Source organism: Marmota flaviventris, chromosome 4 (assembly GCF_047511675.1).
Source record: "Marmota flaviventris isolate mMarFla1 chromosome 4, mMarFla1.hap1, whole genome shotgun sequence".
NCBI classification, from domain to species: Eukaryota; Metazoa; Chordata; class Mammalia; order Rodentia; family Sciuridae; genus Marmota; species Marmota flaviventris.
Window position 1 is genome coordinate 6,479,515 of NC_092501.1, and position 22,052 is coordinate 6,501,566.

At 45.4% G+C, this 22,052-nt stretch overlaps 1 protein-coding gene and 1 long non-coding RNA gene across 3 annotated transcripts; one reads left to right on the forward strand and one right to left on the reverse strand.

The window, feature by feature from the left end:
• Positions 1 to 6,026: 6,026 nt before the first annotated feature.
• Positions 6,027 to 10,911, reverse strand: LOC139705346 (uncharacterized). Of its 2 annotated transcripts, none has more exons than XR_011707214.1 (3): positions 10,597 to 10,911; positions 8,649 to 8,733; positions 6,027 to 7,029 (listed from the first exon to the last, which is right to left on the reverse strand). It is a non-coding gene; the product is annotated as an uncharacterized lncRNA (long non-coding RNA). The 2 variants fall into 2 exon arrangements; XR_011707215.1 differs by lacking the exon at positions 10,597 to 10,911 and adding an exon at positions 9,301 to 9,386.
• On the forward strand, positions 8,957 to 20,810 carry Tex36 (testis expressed 36). The gene is made up of 4 exons (XM_027929919.2): positions 8,957 to 9,007; positions 14,009 to 14,137; positions 14,808 to 14,888; positions 20,598 to 20,810. The coding sequence occupies exons 1-4, from the start codon at positions 8,957 to 8,959 to the stop codon at positions 20,808 to 20,810; spliced, it is 474 nt and encodes a 157-aa protein (XP_027785720.2).
• Positions 20,811 to 22,052: the final 1,242 nt, after the last annotated feature.

Below are 22,052 nucleotides of genomic sequence, written 5' to 3' on the forward strand. Positions count from 1 at the left end.
CCACTTCTGGCAGAACAACTGCACAGTGCCCCTCCCTGTCCTGTGGCCCTGTGCTCTGGGAGCCAGACTTGCTGGAAGAGGCTTCTTGCTTTCAGTGCTCTTTGTTCCCTACAGATGGACTCGCCTTGAAGGTTCCCCTCCTCCCCACTGCTTTGTATTCAAATGTCTCTTTCAAAATTGTGGGGATGCAGTCTCCAACCTGAGACCCGCTCATGGAGAAGGCAATACTGTGCTCCTTGCTCAACTCTCATTCTCCTGGTCTCCAAGAGGGTGGGGGTGCTGCAGCTTAGGGCACCCCTGCAGTCAAGCCCTGGTTTCCAAGGCCTTCCCCATTTGGGAATACTCTACCCACAGGAGTTATTCTGCCTTGACAATGGCCTGGACTCCAGGGGTGGCCATAGGGATTTTTCTGGGAAGGGAGCTGGTTTTAAATCCGAGGGCTGCCATGCTGTGTGGCCTCTTCAGATGCCAGCAGTAATTGGCCAAAGAAGGCGAGGCTTGTGGGAATGGCCCTGGGCTAGCCAGGCAAAAGTCGCAGCTGCTCTGGCCAATGGCAACAAGAGCTAATTTGCTCTAAGGGCCCTAATTGGCTGATGGTGCAATTACGTGCCTACTATTTTAAGGCTGCGTTTCTAGCCCCAGCTTGGCAGGCTTTCTTGAGACATCTGGCAACAATGATCAGATGCCTCTCTTTTCAAGGAGGCTCACAACCGATTCATCTACGGACTCACAAGGACAGGCTCATTTAGTAGAGCCAACATGTTTCAAAGAAAAGTGTATTTTCATTAACTAGCCTCAAAGCAATAATTATATGTTCAGAGAACACAGTAAAAATTTATTTCTAAATATTTGGCAGTGAAAGGTTGGAGGCGGTATGTGTGCGTGTGTGCGTGTGTGTGTGTGTGTGTGTGTGTGGTGTGACCCCAACGTGTTGCATGTGTTTTAAATAAACTCAGCATCTTCCCCTCTACAAGGAAGCAGGAAATACAATTGTAGACTTTGAAATTTAATTTTTAGCAACAGGATGTGTTTCTAAATACTGCTAACATATCAAAAGGAGAATTGTAGTTAAAGGCTTTAAAATTATTATCAAAGCAATTGCAAAGCAAATGAGGTGCCTTTAAATTTATTTATTTATTTATTTTTAAAGGTTGGTGGTGTCTGAACACTGAAAACTGATCTCCACCAAGGATCAAAAGCAATGGTGGAGTCTTCGCATGAAATTCCGCTGAACTTGGATGCTCCCCCTGATCTGATTCACAGTTTATAATCACAGTTATCACAGAACCATTAAAAGCCTATTAACTTGAATTCCCACAATTCCTTGAGGGCAAGGGCAAAGAGAAGGCAAAATAACTTTGAATGTAAATGTAACACAACATTCGAAAGGAGAGAATCTCTTCTAATTATGCCTGCGAAGGAAGACGTCTTGCGGATGCATCTACCCTGGCAGATGGCTGATAAAAGAATACAGCATGAACTCATAGACACTGGATGTTGGGAAACTGATTTCCCTGGGAGGAGAAGTGTGGGGAAGAGGGTCCAGACCTCTTCCTGAGAGGCAGGAGAGTAGGGGGCTTGTTAAAATGTGTAACTGCTGGCAAGGTTGGCTGGACAAACACTGTACCGTGGCTGATCGAATCAGCTGGAGAAGAATGCTCAGCCATATTCAGTGGAAGCAAAAGCCCAACAGATATTCAAGCTATTGTCATGTGAGAAATTTGATTTCGTGTTTTTCCACCCTCCAGTGCCTTCGCTGACATTTCCCCTAACAATGCCATTATGTGCTGCAGCAGTAAGACAGTGCAGTCAATAAGCTGTCCTGTGACTTCAGATAAAATGGAGTGTTCTTATCTCACCGCAGAACAATTAGACGCATCAAATTACTTTTAAAAAATCATACAGCAGCCAGCTCCATGCATACCAATAGCAAAGCCTGTTCCCAAGTATCTGAGCTCCTTGTGGCAAGACGATCTCCTCTGCATTGGGATACTGGCCCTCTAGGGTCCCCTCACATACATGTGGTCCTGGGCATCTGGATTCAGACCTTGCATGACCATTTGTAAAGGAGTATTGGAATCACCTGAGGAGGGAACCACTTTCTCTTGCTGCCTGCAATAACTAATTCCAATCAATCCAGCTGCACCTTAAATGAGTTCTTCCTGCATGAATTACTCACATTCACTGCCCAGCTTGATCTCATTCCCGCAATGGATAAAGCAAATGACTTAGTCCAGAGGGAGTGGGTTATTGACTAAGTGCTTAATTAGGCGCACAGCCCTGATGTGGTCATTCTTGTACAGTCAAAACGGCTGGACCACGGCATGGCAAAACCATGAATTTGGTTTAGTCCCATTTGCCCGAGCCACAGTTGAATCAATGGGGCAGCAATCTAAATTAAACATTAAGACAAGCACACTGCAGCTTGTTTATGTATCTGTGCAGGGCAGTAGCCTGTCTGAGGACCCCCCAGGGGAGCACATTATCCACTTCCTTCTGATACGTCCATATCAGACTGCACCGGAAGGTGGCCATGGTGTCCCCCAGAGTTTCATAGTTCCCAAGGGAAAGCTTACTAGATACACACGGGGCAAACTCACCCTTCAGCCTCCAACTTTGGCTTTCAAATCTTTTAAAAAAGTCCAATGACTGCTGTCCAATTGAAGGTAGCAGGTTGAGACCAGGCTTTGGTGCTTACCTGCAGGTGCAAGGTCTCCTGTGCTTGAAGGCACCCTCACCATATGGTCCTTTTCCAGAACCGAGAGAGCATTGAATACAGATATGGCGAAGGTGTACGTCCTGGCTTTCTAAGATGGCCCCGCTGGAACTTCAAGGTGCTCAGGAATCACCAGGGAATCTGTGAACATGTAGATTCTGATTCAGAAGGTTTGGGCTAGGCCTGGGAGAAACTCCACAACTGGAGGAGGGTCCCAAATTCCAGGGAAGGAGGGGAGAAAAGGCAGCTGATATTTTGGTGACCACGTGTTGGAAGCCAGTGGGGAGGTTGAAATCCAGGGAAGAAGAGCCGGCTGGAGGGTGGCTGCCCAGCTCCTTCAGGGGACGGCACAGAGCTAAAGCAGCAGGGGTACAGAAGGCACAGCAGGGGTACAGAAGGCACAGCACGGTGAGGCTTCACGCCACAGCACTTCCTATCTGCCTTTCGAGGCACACCCTGTGGGCAAAGCGCCCTGGAATGTGAAGAAAGAACAAAAGCAAGAAAGGACAAATGCCTGACCATCCACTCGATTAACTGAGTTGATGAAGCCTGGGTCCCCGCAGAGTCAGAGAGAGTGAGGCCTGAAGCCAGAATTCAGCCAAGTCTCTTTTATGACTTTGTCTTCTTATTATCTTTGTAACAAGGCTCTTTTATTAGCTCGCGATTTCCTGCCAAGTTGATGAAATCTCCATTATGTTTTATAGTGCAAAATAAGAGAATCAGGGAGGTTTGTTAAAGATCTCTTCGATTCGGGGGCCCTTCCTCCCCTGCCTCTCTCTTGCTCGGTGTGAGGCACACATGAACTTTCTGTCATGTTCCAAGACATTTAGTTTGTGGTGCGATTCTGGAGGCTGGTGTCCTCCATCCCGGGGCTCTTCCTTCTGAATCATAATTACAGCTGTCGTTTATACTGGGTTTTCGGAGGACTATCCTGTTCAAATGCAAGGACAAAACGCAGCTGTGTTTCCAGGGGGTGAAGCAGGGACGGCGTCTTCATGTGACCCTCACAAACACGGAGAAGCAGAAGGGGAAATGGGCCTCAAACTCTGGCAAGCTGAGAAGCAGGAATTGAACCAGTGATTTCCACCGTCTTTGTTTTTTCTTTCAGAATTTAGAGAAGGAACAAACACATTCAGCCTGCCTGCTGCCTCTTAGGTGAGTCTCATTTCTCACCCTGCAGAAGAAAAGATGCTTTTTTCATCAAAAGGCCAAAGCTCAACTCTTCCTTTTTCCTGCTGTTGTTAGTTACTCTTGCCGCCTCCTGGCATCTCTGCCTCCTACTGACGTTGTGCTAGTCAAGGTCACAGAGGGCCGGGTGCTGTCCACGGCTCTTTCCACTGCCTGGATGGCCTGCCTCTTGCTCCAGCCCCATGTGCCTCATTCATTTGACTGAGCCAAGCTCCTCCCAGCACCAGGCCTCCCATCAGGCCTCCGTCTGCCCGGGCTGCTCCCTCCACTTCCCCAGGTTCACTCCTTCACCTCCTCCTAGCCTTTCAGATTCACTCAGGGTCCCTGTCACGTGCTTTGGAAGGCCCCCATACCTTTCCCAGTTTTCTTCTGTTACCTGTACAGTAATGTCTCTCTCCCCACCACAGCCAGTTTCACGAGGACAGGGACTGTATCCACATACCCATCACTGCCGCACCTAGTACAAGTTGCCACATGGAGCACGGCTTGCCGTGACCATTTGTCCAAATTATCAATCAGGAGCTTTTCTAGAATGCATTTGAAAAGTTTATAGCAATTTGTGTGTCAGTCAGAACATCAAATATTTAGTAATTTCAATGACAGTTTTATATGGAATTTGAATTTGGGGTGTCAGGCTGGTCAAGAGTCAGTTGAAGGACTGGGGCTATAGCTCAGATATTAGAGTGCTTGCCTTACATGTGCAAGGCCCTAGGTTTGATCCCCAGCACCAAAAAAAAAAAAAAAGTATAAACAATAATATAATCATTATGAAAAATATTAAAATTAAAAAAAGAGTCAGTAGAATCAAGAGTTGTTTTTTTTTTTTTTTAAATAAAGGTTACAGTGAGTTTGTATGGTTCATTTACTGACTTTCTGGTTGGTCATCTTATCCTTCTTGTCTTTCAGATAGTCTCACTTATCTCGAGCCAGGAATTGCTCTCTTGAAGATGAGGGAGAGATGTAGTGGATCTTCCCAAGAGTTTGCAACTCAAGATAAATAAAAAACTGCTTCCTATTACTGATGTCTGAGGACTTCTCAAGACAGCATACTAACATGCTGTTCCTCCAGTCCAGTTTCCATTGGTACCATAGGAACCCCATATTGTGACCAAGTGAGTGCAACTGGGTCCCCTCAATTTGTGGGCTACTTGCAGGAAGAAACCAGACTCACTCTTGCAGGGTGAAACAAAATGTGATTTAGTTTAGACACCTGAGAACTTCTCAGAGGGTCAGCCCTCCACATGCAAATGGATCGGCTTTCCCCAAGTGCCTATTGAATTGTCCAGGGTTTGTAGACACAAACTGAAAATGCAATTTTATTTGGTAGTGTGACAAAACACAGCGTGCCTGTGTATAGAATCTGGGTGTTTGTGGGTGCATTGCTGGGGGGACATGTGCACACCCATGGGAGAACTTTTCTGCATAGCAGCGATAATCTACCACTTTATCTCCTGCAAAAGACAAATCATTAATCAAGACAAGGAATGGCACATTGCACTGGAAAGACCTGAAACAGACATATCCACCTTTTATGAAATCCTTAATTCAGTGGATGAAAGAGATCTAAAATTCTAAGCACACAAAATCTGCCATATCAAAAAAAAAATACAGTGAGCAAAATAATTTGCTATAAAATCTTGTAGACAGTTCAACGAAAATAATTTTTGGTTTATTAGTAATCTGGGGCATGGGTCATTGAATGCATTGCAAAGTCATGATTTGCTTTTTTTTTTTTTTTTAAAGAACTGCTTTTTGGTGTTTGCTGTCGTGTTTCTAGAAATCACGCTAGCCCACAGTGGACTGGCAATAATGTTTGTTGAAGGAACTGGTAAGCCCCACCATGCACTCATGCTGCCCTGCACGTACTCCCCGGCAGGCCATTTTGGACACAGAACGTGCAAAGGCAGGAGGCAGGACCGCACCTGACCCTCTGTGTTCTCAGCCCTGAGGTCTGAATTCCTTGAGCGCTGCAGGATGTGTTTTCAGAATAGCAGGTCACAAAGTACAGCCCAGTCACTTGACCTCTGAAAAATTATAGCCCCAACGATGAACAAACCCCACCCTAATCTGTGACTGAGAACTCCTAGTTGAAGAAAAATTCTATTTCGTTTTCCTGGCCAAGGTTTCTTTATTTGGTTTTGATTTTCTTGGACAACTTTATTAGAAGTCATAACAACCATTCAAAAGGATATTGAAATGTACTTAGTGTTCATCTACATGGTTTAACAGAGCATAAGACTAAAAGATGCACAACATATTTAAAAAGGAGGTTTTGTTTCTAAAAGAGTTTTGGTCCACTGGTGGGGACTGGTGGTAACATATAACAAATGCTGTGTTGTAAACGGCGCTGGTTTTAGGTTTTAGATTCTGGGTCTATGGCTTCCTCTCCTCTTACAGGCTTCACCTTTAACCCTAGGGTCAGGACCAGCTGCTTCCTGTACCACCCCCGCCTCCTCGACTTGGTAGGATCCCACCCGGACCCTTGCCTTTGCTTCAGGAGAGAGCCCTGGAGTAGCACATAATGTCAATCAATTGGTCCTTGGTCTAGAAGAGCTCACCTTGGAGGGCACTATGGCTGAGTGTGGGCATTTCAAAGGGCCTGCTTTAGAAAGATTAGGAAAGGGAATTAAAGGCATCCTCTGTAAAGTAACTGCCCAATAATCTAACAGGGTCAAGGAACTGTAGTGGAACAAACCTTGTTTGGTGCTGGTATTGACCTTGGCTTCAGTACACCTGGGTTCTAGTTCCAATTCACACTGGTCCTTCCTTCTGGATAAATTTGACCAAAGGGTCAAGGAATAGGCGATACAGTCTTTGTAGCTGGGCTTGGGGGTGCAGAACAGTGGGGATGGACAGTGAATGGGGGTGGGTGGTACATGCAAAAGAAAAGTAATCAGCCTATATCTTGGGGTCGATGGGCAAGTTATTTAAAATGGACAGTGAAGAACTTAGTGGACATTGAAGTTTTTTCCACATGCACTCTTCTTGCTTTTGCAAAGTGCTTTAAAATTGACCAAGTATTTTCTGGGTGCCATGTTGCCATGGTGCTGAGAGTGGACGGCAGGCTTCCTCCTCTTCTGCTGTGCTGGCAAACTTTGCTGTGAGGAATGAAGTTAGGCTTACCCCTAAGATACAAGGAAATTCAAATTCAAGGTTAGGGAGCGCCCTTTGGGCAGGGCCACTGGTTGTCCTCTGACATGCATTCTCTGTCTCTCCTGTGGTGGTGACAGAACTCCTAGCCGGACAGAGACCCCACCAGAACAAAGCCTATTCCACATTAACCCTAGGGGCAGGAATAGCTGAATCCTGGTCCCCACCACTGGAGGCGATTGCAAGGTGTGGTCCTGTGGCTTAGGCTGTGTCACATGACAAGAAGTGTTGTGTGCAGCTGCCAGGGACTTTCGTAAACTCATGACAAGTGTGTGTCCTGGCCCAGGGGTCGGGGATCGGTCTAACATGATATATTGGGACTTCCCTTCCTCCGCTGTGCTGCCTGGAATCCAGATGTCACATTTGGGGCCACAAGGTAACAGCTGCTCTCCGGGGATGGCGGAGTGGTGACAAGTAGGGGGGGAGCCTCATCTCTGAGGATCATGTGGCAGATCTGCCCGACAGAGAGAATAAACATGGATTGTGTTTAAGCCCTGTTATTTTGGGTTTCCTGTCCCGGCTGAACTTGATCCTAATCCATATACCAAATCTTGGCCAGGCTGGGGATCAACAGGACTCTGGTGGTGCTGCTGGGCGGGAGGAGTTCCACTGCGGCACTGGGGAGCAGGCGGCAGCACCTGCTGAAGGTGAAGAGTCCCAGGAAGGGGTCGTGACCCCCAGGTCAGCATCGCTTGCCTGGGGCGGGCGCAGCGGCTGGAGCACAGCAGAGCTGCTCTGTCCCCTCCTACCCTCTCCCGACATGTGGCTCTCAGTGTCCCAGCTGCAGCAGGCCTGCTGCACCTCTGGCTTCAGAGCCAGGAGCCCACCTCTCGGTCTGACTGGCAGAGGACGAGTTCCCATCTCACTTCCTTAGCAACTCCTGTTAGTACCCAGGGAGGTGATTTGGGAGGGGAGTTTTAAGGACATAATTTCTTAGGAAGAGACAGAGTGGGATAGAGGCTTCCGTGGGTGTCACTCTATCCTCCCATGGAGCAGCTGAGAGAGTCTGTCAGACAGCAAAGGAGAAAGGCAGCCGAGCATGGTCAGGAGCAGAAGCAAGGTGGTGCCTGTGTGTCAGCCAGGCCCAGGGAGGAGGGCCAGGCTTCAGGAGCAGCCTTTGCAGCCTCGGGGAGGCCAGGTGGTCCTTGGAAAGGCTCCTGGGCTCTGGAACTGTCCCATCACCTTGGTTTGACCTCCAGTGCCCCATCCATTGGCTGGGCGGCCCTCATTTCCCCATTTATAAAGGTTGAAATTTGTCATGGAAAACAAATAAAAACACAGGGAAGTGTCTCCTTTAGTGTAGCACGTGGCATATAATGACTATTCATGAATGCTACTTCCTTGGGCCTCCGTGCTGTGCAGGCAGGACAGAGCACCTGTAAGTGTGTTGGGACACAGAGAGTCATGGAAGGAGACAGTGGCAGGTGTGGAACCTGGTATAGAAGTGCTCCTGATATGGACAAGATCACCCTCTGCCCAGGGATGGTAACTAAGAGGTTGGACAAAGGGTTATCATGGGGACATCAACTCAAATAGTATTAGTTCCAGGATTTGGAGGTGCAAAGTGTTCGCCATTACTCCAGGATTACCTTACCTTGTCCTTCCCTGTTTGACCCATCCCTGGGACTTCCTCCCCTGGGACCTGGTAGCTCTCTGCTTCCTACTTTGGGGAGCCTCACCTGCAAGGAACCAGAGACAGGAATCCTCAGGGGCTTCAGAAGACTTGTGCACCCATTGTGATGGTGAGCCCCGCTCCATGGCAACAATGCCCCCCGCCCCTGCAGAGCTGAGGGGGAGAGACCAGGAAGGGAGAGAAGGCCTGGCCCTTCGAGTGTATAGAGCTTCTGGGGCCATGGAGCAGTGAGGGTGCCAACCTCAGCCCCCCTCAGCTTCCTGGAGAGAATGCCCAAAGGGAGACGCTTCAACCCTCCGCCAGACAAGGACGGAAGATGGGTAAGAGAGACGGTGCCCTCTGGACACCTCCTCACACCACATGGATGTGGTCTTGGGCACAGAAGTGAGTGCCTATCCCCTTCTTCCTAAAGCAGCATGACCTTTGACAAGCCCCTTCCACTGGCCTCAATTCCTTCTTCAGTGAAACCGGAACCTCTACATTTGTAGGAGAATTAAATGAAATAATGCGGGTAAAATTCTCTGCTCGCTGGACCGTGTAGATGCCCGCTAGGCAGCCTGTTCTAGTCCTTCTTTTTTTTCTCAACATCTATCTTCTGACAGACTCTACCCACCTTGATAGGTGACGGACATTAGTCATCTCTGCTTCCTAGAATAGAAGCTTCATGGGGGCTGGGCCTTGATCTTTTTTGCTCGCTGATGTTTCCCCAAAGCTTAGAATTTGATCTAATACACAAGACACACTTGATAAGTATCTGTTGAAGGAGTTCATATTAAACTAGAAACCTAAACAGACTCCTGTCGGCTGGTATCTGACTCCCTTAGCCCACCCCATGAAACTGGCAGAGTCTAGGAATGCACATCACCCCTCCCTGTCCCTGGGAAACCTTCCCTTCCCAGCTTTGAGCACAGCCCCAAGCCCCTCCCCACTTTGTAAATGTTGCCCAGGTTGTTCCCAAACCCTGGGCTCAAGGCAACCTGCCAGCAGGAGCCCCCTGCGGCAGCCCTGACATAGTCCAGTGGGCGGCCACTCTTCTGGCACCTCCAGGACACCTCCTGCGGGCGGCCCAGCCCTGCAGACCCCGGCTTCTCTTGTTGGCTCTTTGCTGTGTGCATTCTAAGTGTTTCCAATCGATACAGCTCACTCACAAAAGGAAGTCCTCCAGGTGCCCTCCACAACACCCGTGGGAGAGGCAAACCCTGGGGAAAAGCTGGCTGACTTTTTTCAAGAGCAGCAATATGCAGAAAACGGTTACAATTTTTATTTGTTTGTTTAAAGCAAAAAAAAAAAAAAAAAAAAAAAAAAAAAATAGAAAGGCCTTGGCAAATTTGGGTCTTTAAAAAAACTGATTGTTGTTAGTCAGATGTAACCTTGGACTGAGACAAATAGTCTAATCTCAGTTTCTTTACCTGTAAAATGGGAGCATAGTATACCAAGGTGGGATTAATGAGATGAGTCATTCAGAAGTGCTCAGTGTAAGGCTGGGGATGGAGCTCTTGCCTAGCTTGTGCGAGGCCCTAGCTTTCATCCCCAGCACCACACACACACACACACACACACACACACACACATACACACATGTGCACACACACACAAAATGCACGCCCTGCTTCATTTCACTGATATTGGAAGTAATATATGGAAAATATGCACAATAAATTAAGTAGAATTAAAATAAAAATCTATAATCAGTTTAAGTGTATTTAGAATAAGAGACTGCGATTAGGAAGAATTTGACTCGAAGCTCCAAAGTAAAATGGGGAATAGTGTCCACTATATAACACTAATTTCCTATAAAGAGAAAAATACAAATTTCTCGAACTAAGTAGCTGCTACTTCTCTATCACTTAGCTATCATTTAGGATCATGTTTGACTGAATATTATAAAAAGCCAACTGTAGCATCTTACCAGTTAGGGTTTCGGTTTCTCAAGTAACAGTAGAATCCAGAAGCAGGGCTGCAGGGTGCAGGGCTGGGACAGGGCCCCCCAGTCCTCTGAGGCCCAGGTCCTTTCAGTCTTCTATTCTGCCATCCTTAGTGCAGGGCTATTCCAACTCCAGGCAGTGAGTCCACAGCCCAGGAAAGAAAATAGGGGAAGTTCAAAGGACAAAAAAGACAAGACACCCGCTGGCTAAGGCTGCCCCTTTCTTATCCAGAGCTTTCCTAGGAGCTGGGCCTGCAGGCTCATGCCTCTGGCTCACTGGGTCATGTGGCCACTTCAGCTGCAAGAGTCTAGAGACAACCACATTGTCATTTCAAACGGCCTAGAGAAAGCAAGAGTCTGCATTTCAAGGGTAGAAAGTTCATTCCATGCTCCGGTAAAGAGCCTGGGAATGCAGCCTGGTGCCCGGGTTTCGGGGAAGGCCACTGTCCCCCAGGGTTTGACTTGAATCTTTGGCATGGGTCCTCTCTGCTGTCAGCACCTAAGAATATAAAAAGAATATTGCTGATCAGGAAGTTTCCCAAAGTAACTCGTAGACGAGTTGAGAAAATTAAAGAAATTGTTGGCTTGGAGTCAGCAGCAGCCCATTTGGGAGGACAGTAATTGCCACATTAGAGGTGACAGTCATTTTGCAGTTGACCTTGCTGGTTGTAATCTGGCTGTCGCCGCACAGCAAAGGCTTTTTCCCACATACTTTCACTTTCCTATTTAATATTTCAGTCATTGAGTGATTGAATGCAGCAAAAATTTCACCGCCAACTAGTTAAAAAGCTATATTTCACAGTTACAATATCTAACAGAAGGGTTTATTTCATAGCTATCATGTTATAGCCATTAAATATATATGTTAAAAGAGGGAAATTAAAATGCTAGTGCCATTTTTTTAAAACAGCGATTTAGTCCACAGACTGGCAGAATACAAATGAACTCAAGTCCGTCGTCATTTAGCGGGTGAGAGCAATCATTCCTGATGTCAGAAGAGGTGTCCCCAACTGAGAGGGGCTCAGCCAGGCCCAAGGAAAGCCACAGGGAGGGTGGTGAGCCTGGAGCCCCTTGGTGTTAGTTGTATGTAGCTTCAAAAACATTTATAATATAGGGCACAGAATGAACTAGAAACATACATGTGTGAGTTGACTGAAAACCTTTAGGATATATGTTAAATGACAAAAGCAAGGTAAGGCAGCAGGTCCGATGCCATGTGGTATTGGTAAAGCAGTGTAAAGCTCCATGTGTATACGGGTTGGTGATCACACGAGGGATCACTCAGTACTGTCCTCTGGGGTGCAGTAGAGGTGACAGAGAGGGCACAGAAGGCAACCTGAAGTACCAATACATAAAAAGGTATCCACAGCTTTTGGAAGTCATACAGATAAAGTAATCATCCATGATGTCATATCATATCATGTATGTATCATACCATATCATGTCAAGTGATCTGGGCCTATAGATGCACATTTGCATAGGATCATGAAGGGATGGTTTCCAAAGGGTTAAGGGGAGAGGGCCACAGGATCTCGGGGGTGTTTTACTTCCTACGTTTTTCTTTATTTTTTGAGTTTTTAAAACCAGAAATATATATGACATTTCTCAACAGAAACAAATACATTTATTTTTTGTTGAAAAAAGACAATGTAATAACACAAGTTAGTTAAGAAACACTTAAGTGCACAGTGGTGGTCAGTGGAGAGAAAGTCACCCCTTCCCTGGGGCCCTTCCTCAGAGGGCCTGGTGGCCAGTTCCCTGTGTGTCCTCTGGAAAGTTTGTGCACACAGAGGCACGTAGGAGTATATTGCCCTTGACCCCCATTTCCCCTCCCCTCACCCACAGGCAGCCATTTAAACATGTTCAGAGGGAGTTCTTCTCTTTCTGTGTGTCCTTGTCAACCACACATGGTTTTGTGTGCATGGATAGTTTACTCACGTCCATGGTGATGGCTGACACGGCTCATTCTGTTTCTTCCTTCCTTCCACTCTGATCCACCCATGACTGTGTGTCCTTTGCTTCCTATGGATTCCACACCCTCCTCTCACATATATGACATTTATAACATGACCCCCTGGCCTTTTTACACAAATGTAACATACTGAACACACCTGTGGGCAGACATTCATCAAACCCTCCTGAATACACAGTGGTATTGTGACTTGAGAGGGTGGACAGCAATGTCATACTCCCAAAGGGAAGAAGGGGGGACTGGCCCAAGGCAATGGCGTTAGGTTTGAGGACAAAGAAGAGGACAGCTATGAGCAACTAGAGAACCTGCCAACCATGATGGAGCACTACCTGGTACATGCATTTTCTCTTTTAATCGAATCCACCCTGTTGAGTAGGCATTATTATCCCACTCTACAGATAAACAAAGCTGAGGCTTGGAAAAGTTGTCACCTAGCAGGAGAGAGAGGGCTGGACTGCGCTCGGGCCCTCTGCTCCTAGAGCCTGGTCCCAGCCACCACGGGATGATTCTTCTTCCCTAGAGGAATCGGGTCTTGACTTTTGCTGGCTTTAGCTTCCATTTGTTTTCTTCTCCCAGAGATCCCTACTTCAAAGCTCATTTTTTTGGGGATTGCTTTTCAGAAGTGCCATTCACATAAACTAGGGTGAGCTCCCGGGGGCATCCGGTGCCAGTCATGCTTGCGTCAGGGATGAAGGACCGTTGCTCTGGGTGCCGAGAACACCTTAGGGATCCCATGGCCAAAGAGCACACAAAGGCCAGAGCCCCTCACCCCGATTCAGGGCAACTTTGAAGGACCACACTGTGCCCACAACTTGCCAGAGCATCTGCTGAGGCCCTGTTTGGGACAACCCCCCTCGGCCCAGCCCTGTTTCCTTTCTTCCCTTTGTAGGGAGATGCTGAGGACAACCCCAAATAACCTTCCTTATCCTGTCTTTCCTTCATTTTCTCCTTCCCCCCTTTTCCCTCCTTGACTTCTCCTATCCTCTGCCTCACATAGCAGTGGGGAGTCAGCGTCCTCACCCCTCACCTTCCCCTTGTCTCAGGCCCCCTTCGTGCCTACCTGAAGGGAGGTTGGTCCATCCCTCTGATGGGATCCTAGGAGGGAGCTCCTGGAATAGTGGGGATCGCAGAGAGCCTGTTGGTGTCTTCTCCCAGTGCGCAGGTGCACACTCCAGGCCCTCACCCTCCTCACCAGGCTCCCACACACACAGCAGGATGGTCCTACAACCTGAGACAACCGCAGGGATGGATCTGGACTATTACAATTTTATTTTTATTTTGTCTTGAAAATTACCAAATCATACCATTTCCACTGCATGCCAGAAACACCCAAACTGCACTTTAGTCACCTTACAGAGGAGACACTAAGCCTTGGTTATAGTCTGGGGGGGTCCAGCTCTAATCAGGGTGTGTGCTGATTTCCAGTTCCCTCACATTGGACTAACGCAGACGACACCAGAGTCCATCACTAGTGCTACTTTGAAAGAGCCTCATTATCCACACTCATCTGGACGAGTGGACGGGAAGCTGCCACCCATATACAAACGGGAGAAGGTGAGTCGGCTTGCAGCTGCAAGCTCTGTGGCTCTCAAGGGGCAGCCCTGTGGCCTTCTGGCCGGCAGTTCTTCCTAGCAAGGCTCTTGCACAGTGACCACTTCCTGTTGGGTCCTTGTGCCAGGCTGGATATTCTGTAAGAGTGGCTGCCTCCTAGACCACAGTGAGCAGAGCTCCCTATAGTCGTCTCAGGTGGTGCTCTTGGGTCATTGGCATCCCTGTCCACCTCCCTGGCCAGCTCATGAGCAACTCAGGGCATTGTGGCGGCATGGGGAAGAGCTGGCGTGGGCCTAGTCCTGCCAAGACCAGGGTTCTGGTCTCCTGGGATCCTTACTGGTTAGAGAAACTGGTCCATGTGACCTCAAAATTCTTTTTCAGCTTTTATTTTGTGAACCTGAATGCTTTCCCTATCCCTGCCTCCAGAGCAGGTGTTTGGAAAGAGGATTTTTCTGATTTTTAGAAAATTGGCAGTAAGGCTGAGTTTCAGGTCCCCGACACGTACACCCACATCCCCATGTTCCTGCTGTTGCTGGGGCGGGTTGAGTCCTCTCACTGAGCGATCGCTCTGCCCCATCGGGCCTCCTTCCTGCCACATACTAGTCTGACAGTGCCCCAGAGTTCTGGGGAGTTCTGACGTGTGCCTTCCCATCTCCTCCTTCACTCTTTCCAGCAAGCAGCGAAGGACAACTTCCCCTTCTCTGTGCATGACAATCGTCACAGTCTTGAGAACTCTGGATACTACTTTGACTCTGTGAGTATTTCTTTCCAAATGACTGATAAATCAGGGAGTAGCCTCAGGGCTCTTGATTTTCAGAGGCCTGCGGGAGACAGAAGACTGATCTCGGAAACTGAACAGGGTCCAAACAGAGTGGGGTCTTCAAGAAGACTCAGACAGGTTACAAGAAACGCCTCCTGGAGTTCGCAAAGTGGCCAGCAGTTTTCAAGTCTGCACTAACCTTCTGTCCTGTTAATGTGCCTCTCAAGCTTTTCCAAAGTGCCCTTCCCATACATGGTGTCTTGTGAGCTTTCTTGTGAAGATCTGTCCTAGGAAGGAGGAACATGCATGTCTCTGGATGACAGAGCCGGGTCCTCAAGGAGGGATCCAGGAGGGAAAAGCTAACATAATAGAAGGAAGGACTTCCGAGTACCTAGTTACCTTTTCTCTACAGGTGGTGAGTTCCCTGTCATTGTTGAACTTGAAGTCTGATAGCACTTGTTAGTGGTGGTTAATAGCACTGTGATAGGAATATAGAGCAAGCTGTGTATGTGATTTTAAGTTTTCTTGGAGCTTTAGTAAGTAAAAAGAAACAGGTGAAGTTAATAATGTTTTTCTACTTATGAAGGTTTGATTTTTTCAACTTAATGGTGGGGTTCAAAAGTAATAGGCTTTCAGGAGAAACCATACATAAATTTTGAACTTTGCTCTTTTCCCAGGTATCAATATATGGTACCACACTCTCTTGGGATGACTGACAGTAGCAGGCGGCCGCTGCCCCCAGGCAGGTCTGGTTGGGAAGCCTCACCATGGAAACTGCCAGACCATAACAGAGCCCTGTAGTGCTAAGCTAGGTTAGTCAGGAAGTTTTACATAACATTAGAGGCTTTTTCTTCTTCTTCTTCTTCTTCTACTGGGGACTGAACCCTTTACTACTGAGCCACATCCCAGCCCTTTTTATTTTGAGACCGGGTCTTGATAAGTTGCTGAGGCTGGCCTTGAATTTGTAATCCTCCTGCTTCAGCCTCCCAAATTGCTGGGATTATAGGCATGCATACATTCTGCATAGCTTATATGCATTTGTGACTTAGGATATTTTCAACTACCAACAGGTTTATCAGAATATATGTCAAGGAGGAGTTGGGATTGTGGCTCAGTGGTAGAGTGCTTGCCTAGCATGTGTGAGGCACTGGGTTCCATCCTCAGCTCCACGTAAAAAAATAAATAAATAAAATAAAGGTATTGTGTTCATCTACAACTAAAACAGAAATTCTTAAAAAAAAAGAAGATATGTCAAGAGAGTTTGTATTTTTTAAAATTTATTTTAGTTGTAGTTGGACACAATATGTTTATTTAATTTTATGCGGGGGTGCTGAGGATTGAACCCAGTGCCTCACACGTGGGAGGTAGGCACTCGACCACTGAGCTACAGCCCCAGCCCGAGAATTTATATATTTTATTCAACACAATATTTCCTCCAAATTATCAATTCAACATGTAATCTATACATGCAAGTTATTAATGATATATTAATTAATTAATCCAAGCTGTCTTTAAACTCCAGTTTGTATTTTACACACCCCTATTTTGAGGACTCACATTCCTAGTGCCTAGTAGCACTGTGGTATGCCTATGTCCTTCCATGTCCCTAACTGCACATTCAAGGCTGCAGGGCCTTAGGTAGAAGGTGGTCAGGAGAGCTCTGGGAATCCTCACCAAACCTGAAAGTCCAGGATGGTGGGGACCATGCTGTTAGTCATAGCCATCATTTACTTAAACTGCCAGAGGCCAGCATCTCATGTTGTCTCATTGAATCCCCATGGCAACTCTATGGGCTTTCCTCCAGTCTACAGTGTCCTAACTAAATCTAAGTGGCTCTAACCTAAAACAGCACCAACCACCCAATCTCTGGTTTTCCTCTGCAGTGTTGAGTATAGAACCCACGCATGCACCAGCCTGCCTCTTCTAATGAAGAGATTAATGTTGTTATCTAAATCACCAAAGTAGCATGCCTTTAAAAGAGAACTCAAAAACCATGGAATTATAAAAAACTAGAAATGAAATTCACTCCCTTGTTTTCCCTTCTGACCATCTCACCTTGATGACTCACTGCTAGTGATGGTTTTCAGATGGAAGGGGAGCTTTGCCTGCAGTACACACACACACACACACACACAAACACACACACACACAGATGTGTGAGTGTGTACCTTGTTAGTGCTCAGATAGGATCCTGCCACAGGCACTTCACCAGAGTCACCAGAGTCTTGCAGAAGACATTGCAAGCTTTTCAGCCTTCTCTGTGTCCTGGAATAGTTTACATAACATTGAGACTTTAAGTTTAAAGAAGGTTGGACAGAATTTGCCCATGAAATTACTTGGGTTCAATGCCTTTTTGAGTTAAGTTTTTTAAAACTACTTTTTCCTTTTCTGTTTTGGGAATTAATCTATTCAAACATTCTTCCTCCTTTTGGGTAGATTTTGCTGTTGTATTTGCCTAAAATATATCTAACTCATTTTAAATTTAGTGGTATAATCTCTCTTAAAATACTATTATTTGGGGGCCAGAGTGTGGCTCAGTGGTAGAGCTCTTGACTAGTATATGTGAGGCACTGGGTTCAATCCCTGGCACCACATAAAAATAAACAAATAAAATAAAGGTATTGTGTCTATCTACAACTAAAAAATATTTAAAAATACTATTATTTTGCTATTCTTTTAGAAATGTTTTCAGTTGTAATTTTGGTTAATTAATCTATGAAGACCATGAATGTTCTTCAGATTATTGTTTTGGATATGTTGCAAAGGTTTTTCTAATTAAGTTGTCATCATTATTTGCTTCTAAATAGTCTATGATCTAATTTTTAATTTCTATTTTAACTAAAAAATAATTTATAGAGTATTTTGAATTTTCTAGATGGTTAGAATTTGGTTAGGCCATCTAACAAAGTTGATAGATGTTGCTACTATTTAGTTTTATGGGCTATAGTAAGTTTATAGTGTATGATCTGTGATTTTGAATTTTTGAATTATAGAAATTATCTTTGTAATTTTGAAGTGTTTTATCAGGGTTTAAAAAGAGCATAATTTCCCCTTTGAGTTACAAAGTTTTTTTTATTAATGTCCAACTTGTTATTGCAACCTTTCTTATTCTTATTTTTCTACTTGATGTTCCAGTTTCTGCTTCTAAGATTATTCTTGAATTTCTAAGCATTCTTGGTTTTGCCTTACCTTGTCTTTCAGCACAGTAACCCCAATTGTTTTATCTCCAGGCAGCCTTTGCCCCGCCCACCAGCATGGAGTGCTCCTGACAGGCCTCAGTGCCTTCAGCCTGGGCTCTACCTGTCTGCCAGGACACTACACCACCTTTTTGCTAATGTTATTTAGGTTATGCTGCATTCCTTTGTCTTCATCATTTTTAGTGATATTGCTTTGGGTTTGTCTTCCATTATAAATAGTATACAGCATTGCTTTTTAAAACATCCAGGAATCTTCGTTTCTTTATGAAAGAATTTAACCCATTCATATTATTATGACAGCTTGTGTTTTTGGTTTTATTTCTGTCCTTTCTCATGTTTCTTGTTTCTTGTGTGCATGTCATATATATATATATATATATATATATATATATATATATATATATGACATATATATGATAAAATATAAAATATACATATATATGATAAAATCAAGTATGTGTGTCAATGTACTAATATATATATATATTAGTTGTAAACAGACACGATATCATTTTGTGTATGTACGTATGTATATCCGTGGTGTTGAGGATCGAACCCAGTGCTCACACATGTGAGGCAAGCTCTCTACCACTGAGCTACAGCCCCAGCCCTCATGTGCAGGTCGTGATTATCCCCCCCGCCCTCCTTATTTTGCTAGATTGGCTGAATTTATTTGCTCCCTTTGATTTCTGTTGCTTTTCTGCTAGTAGTTACCTTCAAGTATAAATGTTTAATACATATATTAACGTCATGTTATTCTGATTATATAAATGGATATCTCTAGCTCTTCCCCAAGGAGAAGGCAAGTCTTTTAAAGTGCTTATCTCTGCATGTCCCTTCTTGGGGCTGTTGGTGGCTCTAGCTAGGCTCGCTCGCTCCCAGAGGTGCCACTCCAGGGCTTCCGCCTGGACATCGGAGCTGCAGACCTGGCTTCCCCAGACAGGGCCAAATCCTGCAATTTCAGTTGTAGATTCATCCCCCCTCCTCCTCCTCTCTCTCTCATTCCTTCTTGCTCCCTCCCTTTCTTCCTTTCTGTGAATTCTTTTTTTTTTAGTATTTTTTAAGTAGTTAGTAGACCTTTATTTTATTCACTTATTTATATGTGGTGCTGAGAACTGAACCCAGTGCCTCACATATGCTAGGCAAATGCTCTACCCCTGAGCCCCAGCCCCAGCCCCCCTTTCTGTGAATTCTTACTGAACGTCCCAGCACATTTCTTAGTCACAAAGTCACCAGTTATTTGGACATAATTGCAGTTTTACCTGCTGCTCTCCTTCCTGCTCTTCCCCCTTATCTTTGTTGTTCCTGTTGTGTCTTCTTACATTTTCTGGTGTATCCAGCATCTTGTTTGTCTCTCCAGAGCCACTTGCTTCCTACCCCCATGGCCCTGGCCCCACAGGCTGGTCTATGTGGACTACCTTAGAGCCATTGCATGGCCCCTGCAGGTCCCCCTCACGCACCAACTCGTCCGTCAATATACACGGGGACTGGTTCTGAGACCTTCAGACATCAGCCTGCTCAAGTCCCTGGTATAAATGGTGTAGGATTTGCATGTAACTTATGCAATGCTCCTGTGTATTGCAAATCATCTCTACGTTAATTAATACTTCAAAAAATGTAAATGCAGGGTCAGTAATTGTTATATTGTATTGCTCAGGGTATAATGTCACACACAAAAAAAATCTGTATACATCTAACAGGTTCAGTTTAAAAAAATATATTTTCCACCCACAGTCAGCTGAATTGGAGGTTGGCTGCCTGCATCCTTGGTTGTAGGACTCGAGAATACAGGGGGCCACCTGCAGTCCCTTCATAAACTCTGCTCCGATGGTCTGAGTTTAGGTGTGCTGTTCTTCTCCCTCTGCAAACCTGACTGCTGCTGGCCCTTGTGAACAGAGCCCTCACTGACTGATGCGAAGTCTGGGTGACCTAGTGGCCGCCTCCTCTGGGTCCTTTGTGTTAGCATAGTGTTTTCTTTTTTCGTTTTCACCTACTTGTGATAAAATCAAGTGTACAACTTTGAGTACATGGTAATTCTCGGGTTCCCGTGTCTGGTGTCACAAATTAACATGTGAGCCTGTGGGCAGAGACAGAGGTTCTGTTTCCTTCCTGGGAACCCGGGGTTGGGAAGGAATTCAGCCTCCCATCTTCTTAGAGAAAGATGCATCTGTCCTGCTGCGTAATGAGGAGGCAACCAGGGATGCAAAGATCTGCTGGGGTCCCTGGGATCTGAGGCCAGTTAGCGGGCACTGATGGCTGGGTTCACTGTGGTTCTGCCTTCCACGTCTCTGAAAGTCCAGCCCCCTGGTAGCACAGGAAAGCGCGAGACACTACCAGGCTGCAGTGTAGGTTTGTGGAATCCAGCAGGCTGGCCAAGGGGACCTTTTGTGAAAGGTGGCGCAGGGTACATTTAAACATAACACACATCATGTAGCTGGTTTCATTGCAAATCTCAAAACTATGTGATCTTGAATGTTTCCCCTCTGATCTTGTCATTCTTCCCCAGGGCTTCGGACGTAAGAAGATTCCCCCAGATAAAAGTCAACATGTTTCTAGAAATTTCAATCTCTGGGCAAGTGACTATGTTCCATCTTGTCTCGATGGCTTTTCAAATAACCAAATATCCTATGTCTATAAGGAGGCCATGATGGTCCCAAACTTCAGACGCTTTCCAAGACGATATAACGAGCTGTGGAGCTGTTTCACATTCGTTCCCTAGAGAAGCTACACAGAGTTTTTGAAAAAGAAACCAAAGGAAAGTTCTCTTTTGACAAAAGTGCAGCCCTTCCACGGGAACCCCAATCCTCCCAGAAGACTCGTGAGGAGTTTCGTGATGTTACTATTTAACCAGTCATTCTAAAAGCATATGCCTTCTGATCCAGTGCTACCCTTTGGTCTTTGAAATAGTTTCATGGTTTTTAATAAGATTGGAAAATATTCAGATCCTTATAAAATAAGATGTGCAGTTATATAAATAAACTTAAAATTGTCCCATTTACTTTTGGGGGAACTTAAGAAATTAACAGTTTCTACATGGTTATGTTTTCATTTTGCAATTTCAAACAATGCAGAGGAAGCACAAGGTCCCTTGATTCCATCACATCTCCAGTTCTTGTCCCCCAAGTCACTCAGACGTTGTTTTTATTCCATGCCTTTATGCACGTGCATGTATGTGTGACATTGCAATGTGAACTTTGTCTCACAATATCCACCGTTCTATAATTTTCTTTTGATATTTAATCATGTATCTTGGCATTCTTGTTGTGTCACTATAAATAGACTGATTATTTATTTGCCATATGGGATTGAACACGGTTGCTCTTACCTCTGAGACAGGATCTGACTGAGTTGTCCTGGCTGGCCTCAAACTTGTGATCCTCTTGCCTCAGCCTCCTGAGTATAGCTGGAATGACAGGTGTGGCCATCACATCCAGCTTATTTTTTAAAATCATTTTTTATTAGTGGGAATTTGAATTGTGTTTAACCTTTTGGGTCAGGCATGATGTCAGAAGAGCATGTTAGATCATACTTTGGGGTGTACCCATCTTAGGAGCAGACATTGAACCTGTATCTGACTAGTGCTGGGAGGACAGGACACAGTTGGAGTTTACTGCCAAACTGCCCTTGAGAATGGCCCATTAACTGCGAGCTTATGATTCTCTCCCCTTACAGGGTCTTTTGGATATTTAAGGACAAAAACGTCACTATTTTCTTATTTTGCATTTCTCCAATTACTGGTGAAGTTTGATATCTTTTTCCCATACAACCGCCATTTTTATTTCCCTTTCTTAACCGAGTAGTATCACTGTTATTCTATACCAAAATTTTCTTGTTTATTCTTGATATTTTTTTCCTATACATAAATTTAATAATAAGCTTGTCAAGTTAAAAAAAAATCCACTGCCAGGTTGATAGGAATTTTTCCAAATTTAGACACCAATTTATGGGAAAGCTGACAACT

What these genes read in the sequence shown, in the direction of transcription:
- Tex36 (XM_027929919.2), top strand. Translation starts at nt 8,957, where the DNA reads ATGCCCAAAGGGAGACGCTTCAACCCTCCGCCAGACAAGGACGGAAGA. An exon ending in CAGACAAGGACGGAAGATGG is followed by an intron (nt 9,008 to 14,008) that starts GTAAGAGAGACG and finishes GCTGATTTCCAG; the next exon opens with TTCCCTCACATTGGACTAAC. An exon ending in CTGGATACTACTTTGACTCT is followed by an intron (nt 14,889 to 20,597) that starts GTGAGTATTTCT and finishes ATTCTTCCCCAG; the next exon opens with GGCTTCGGACGTAAGAAGAT.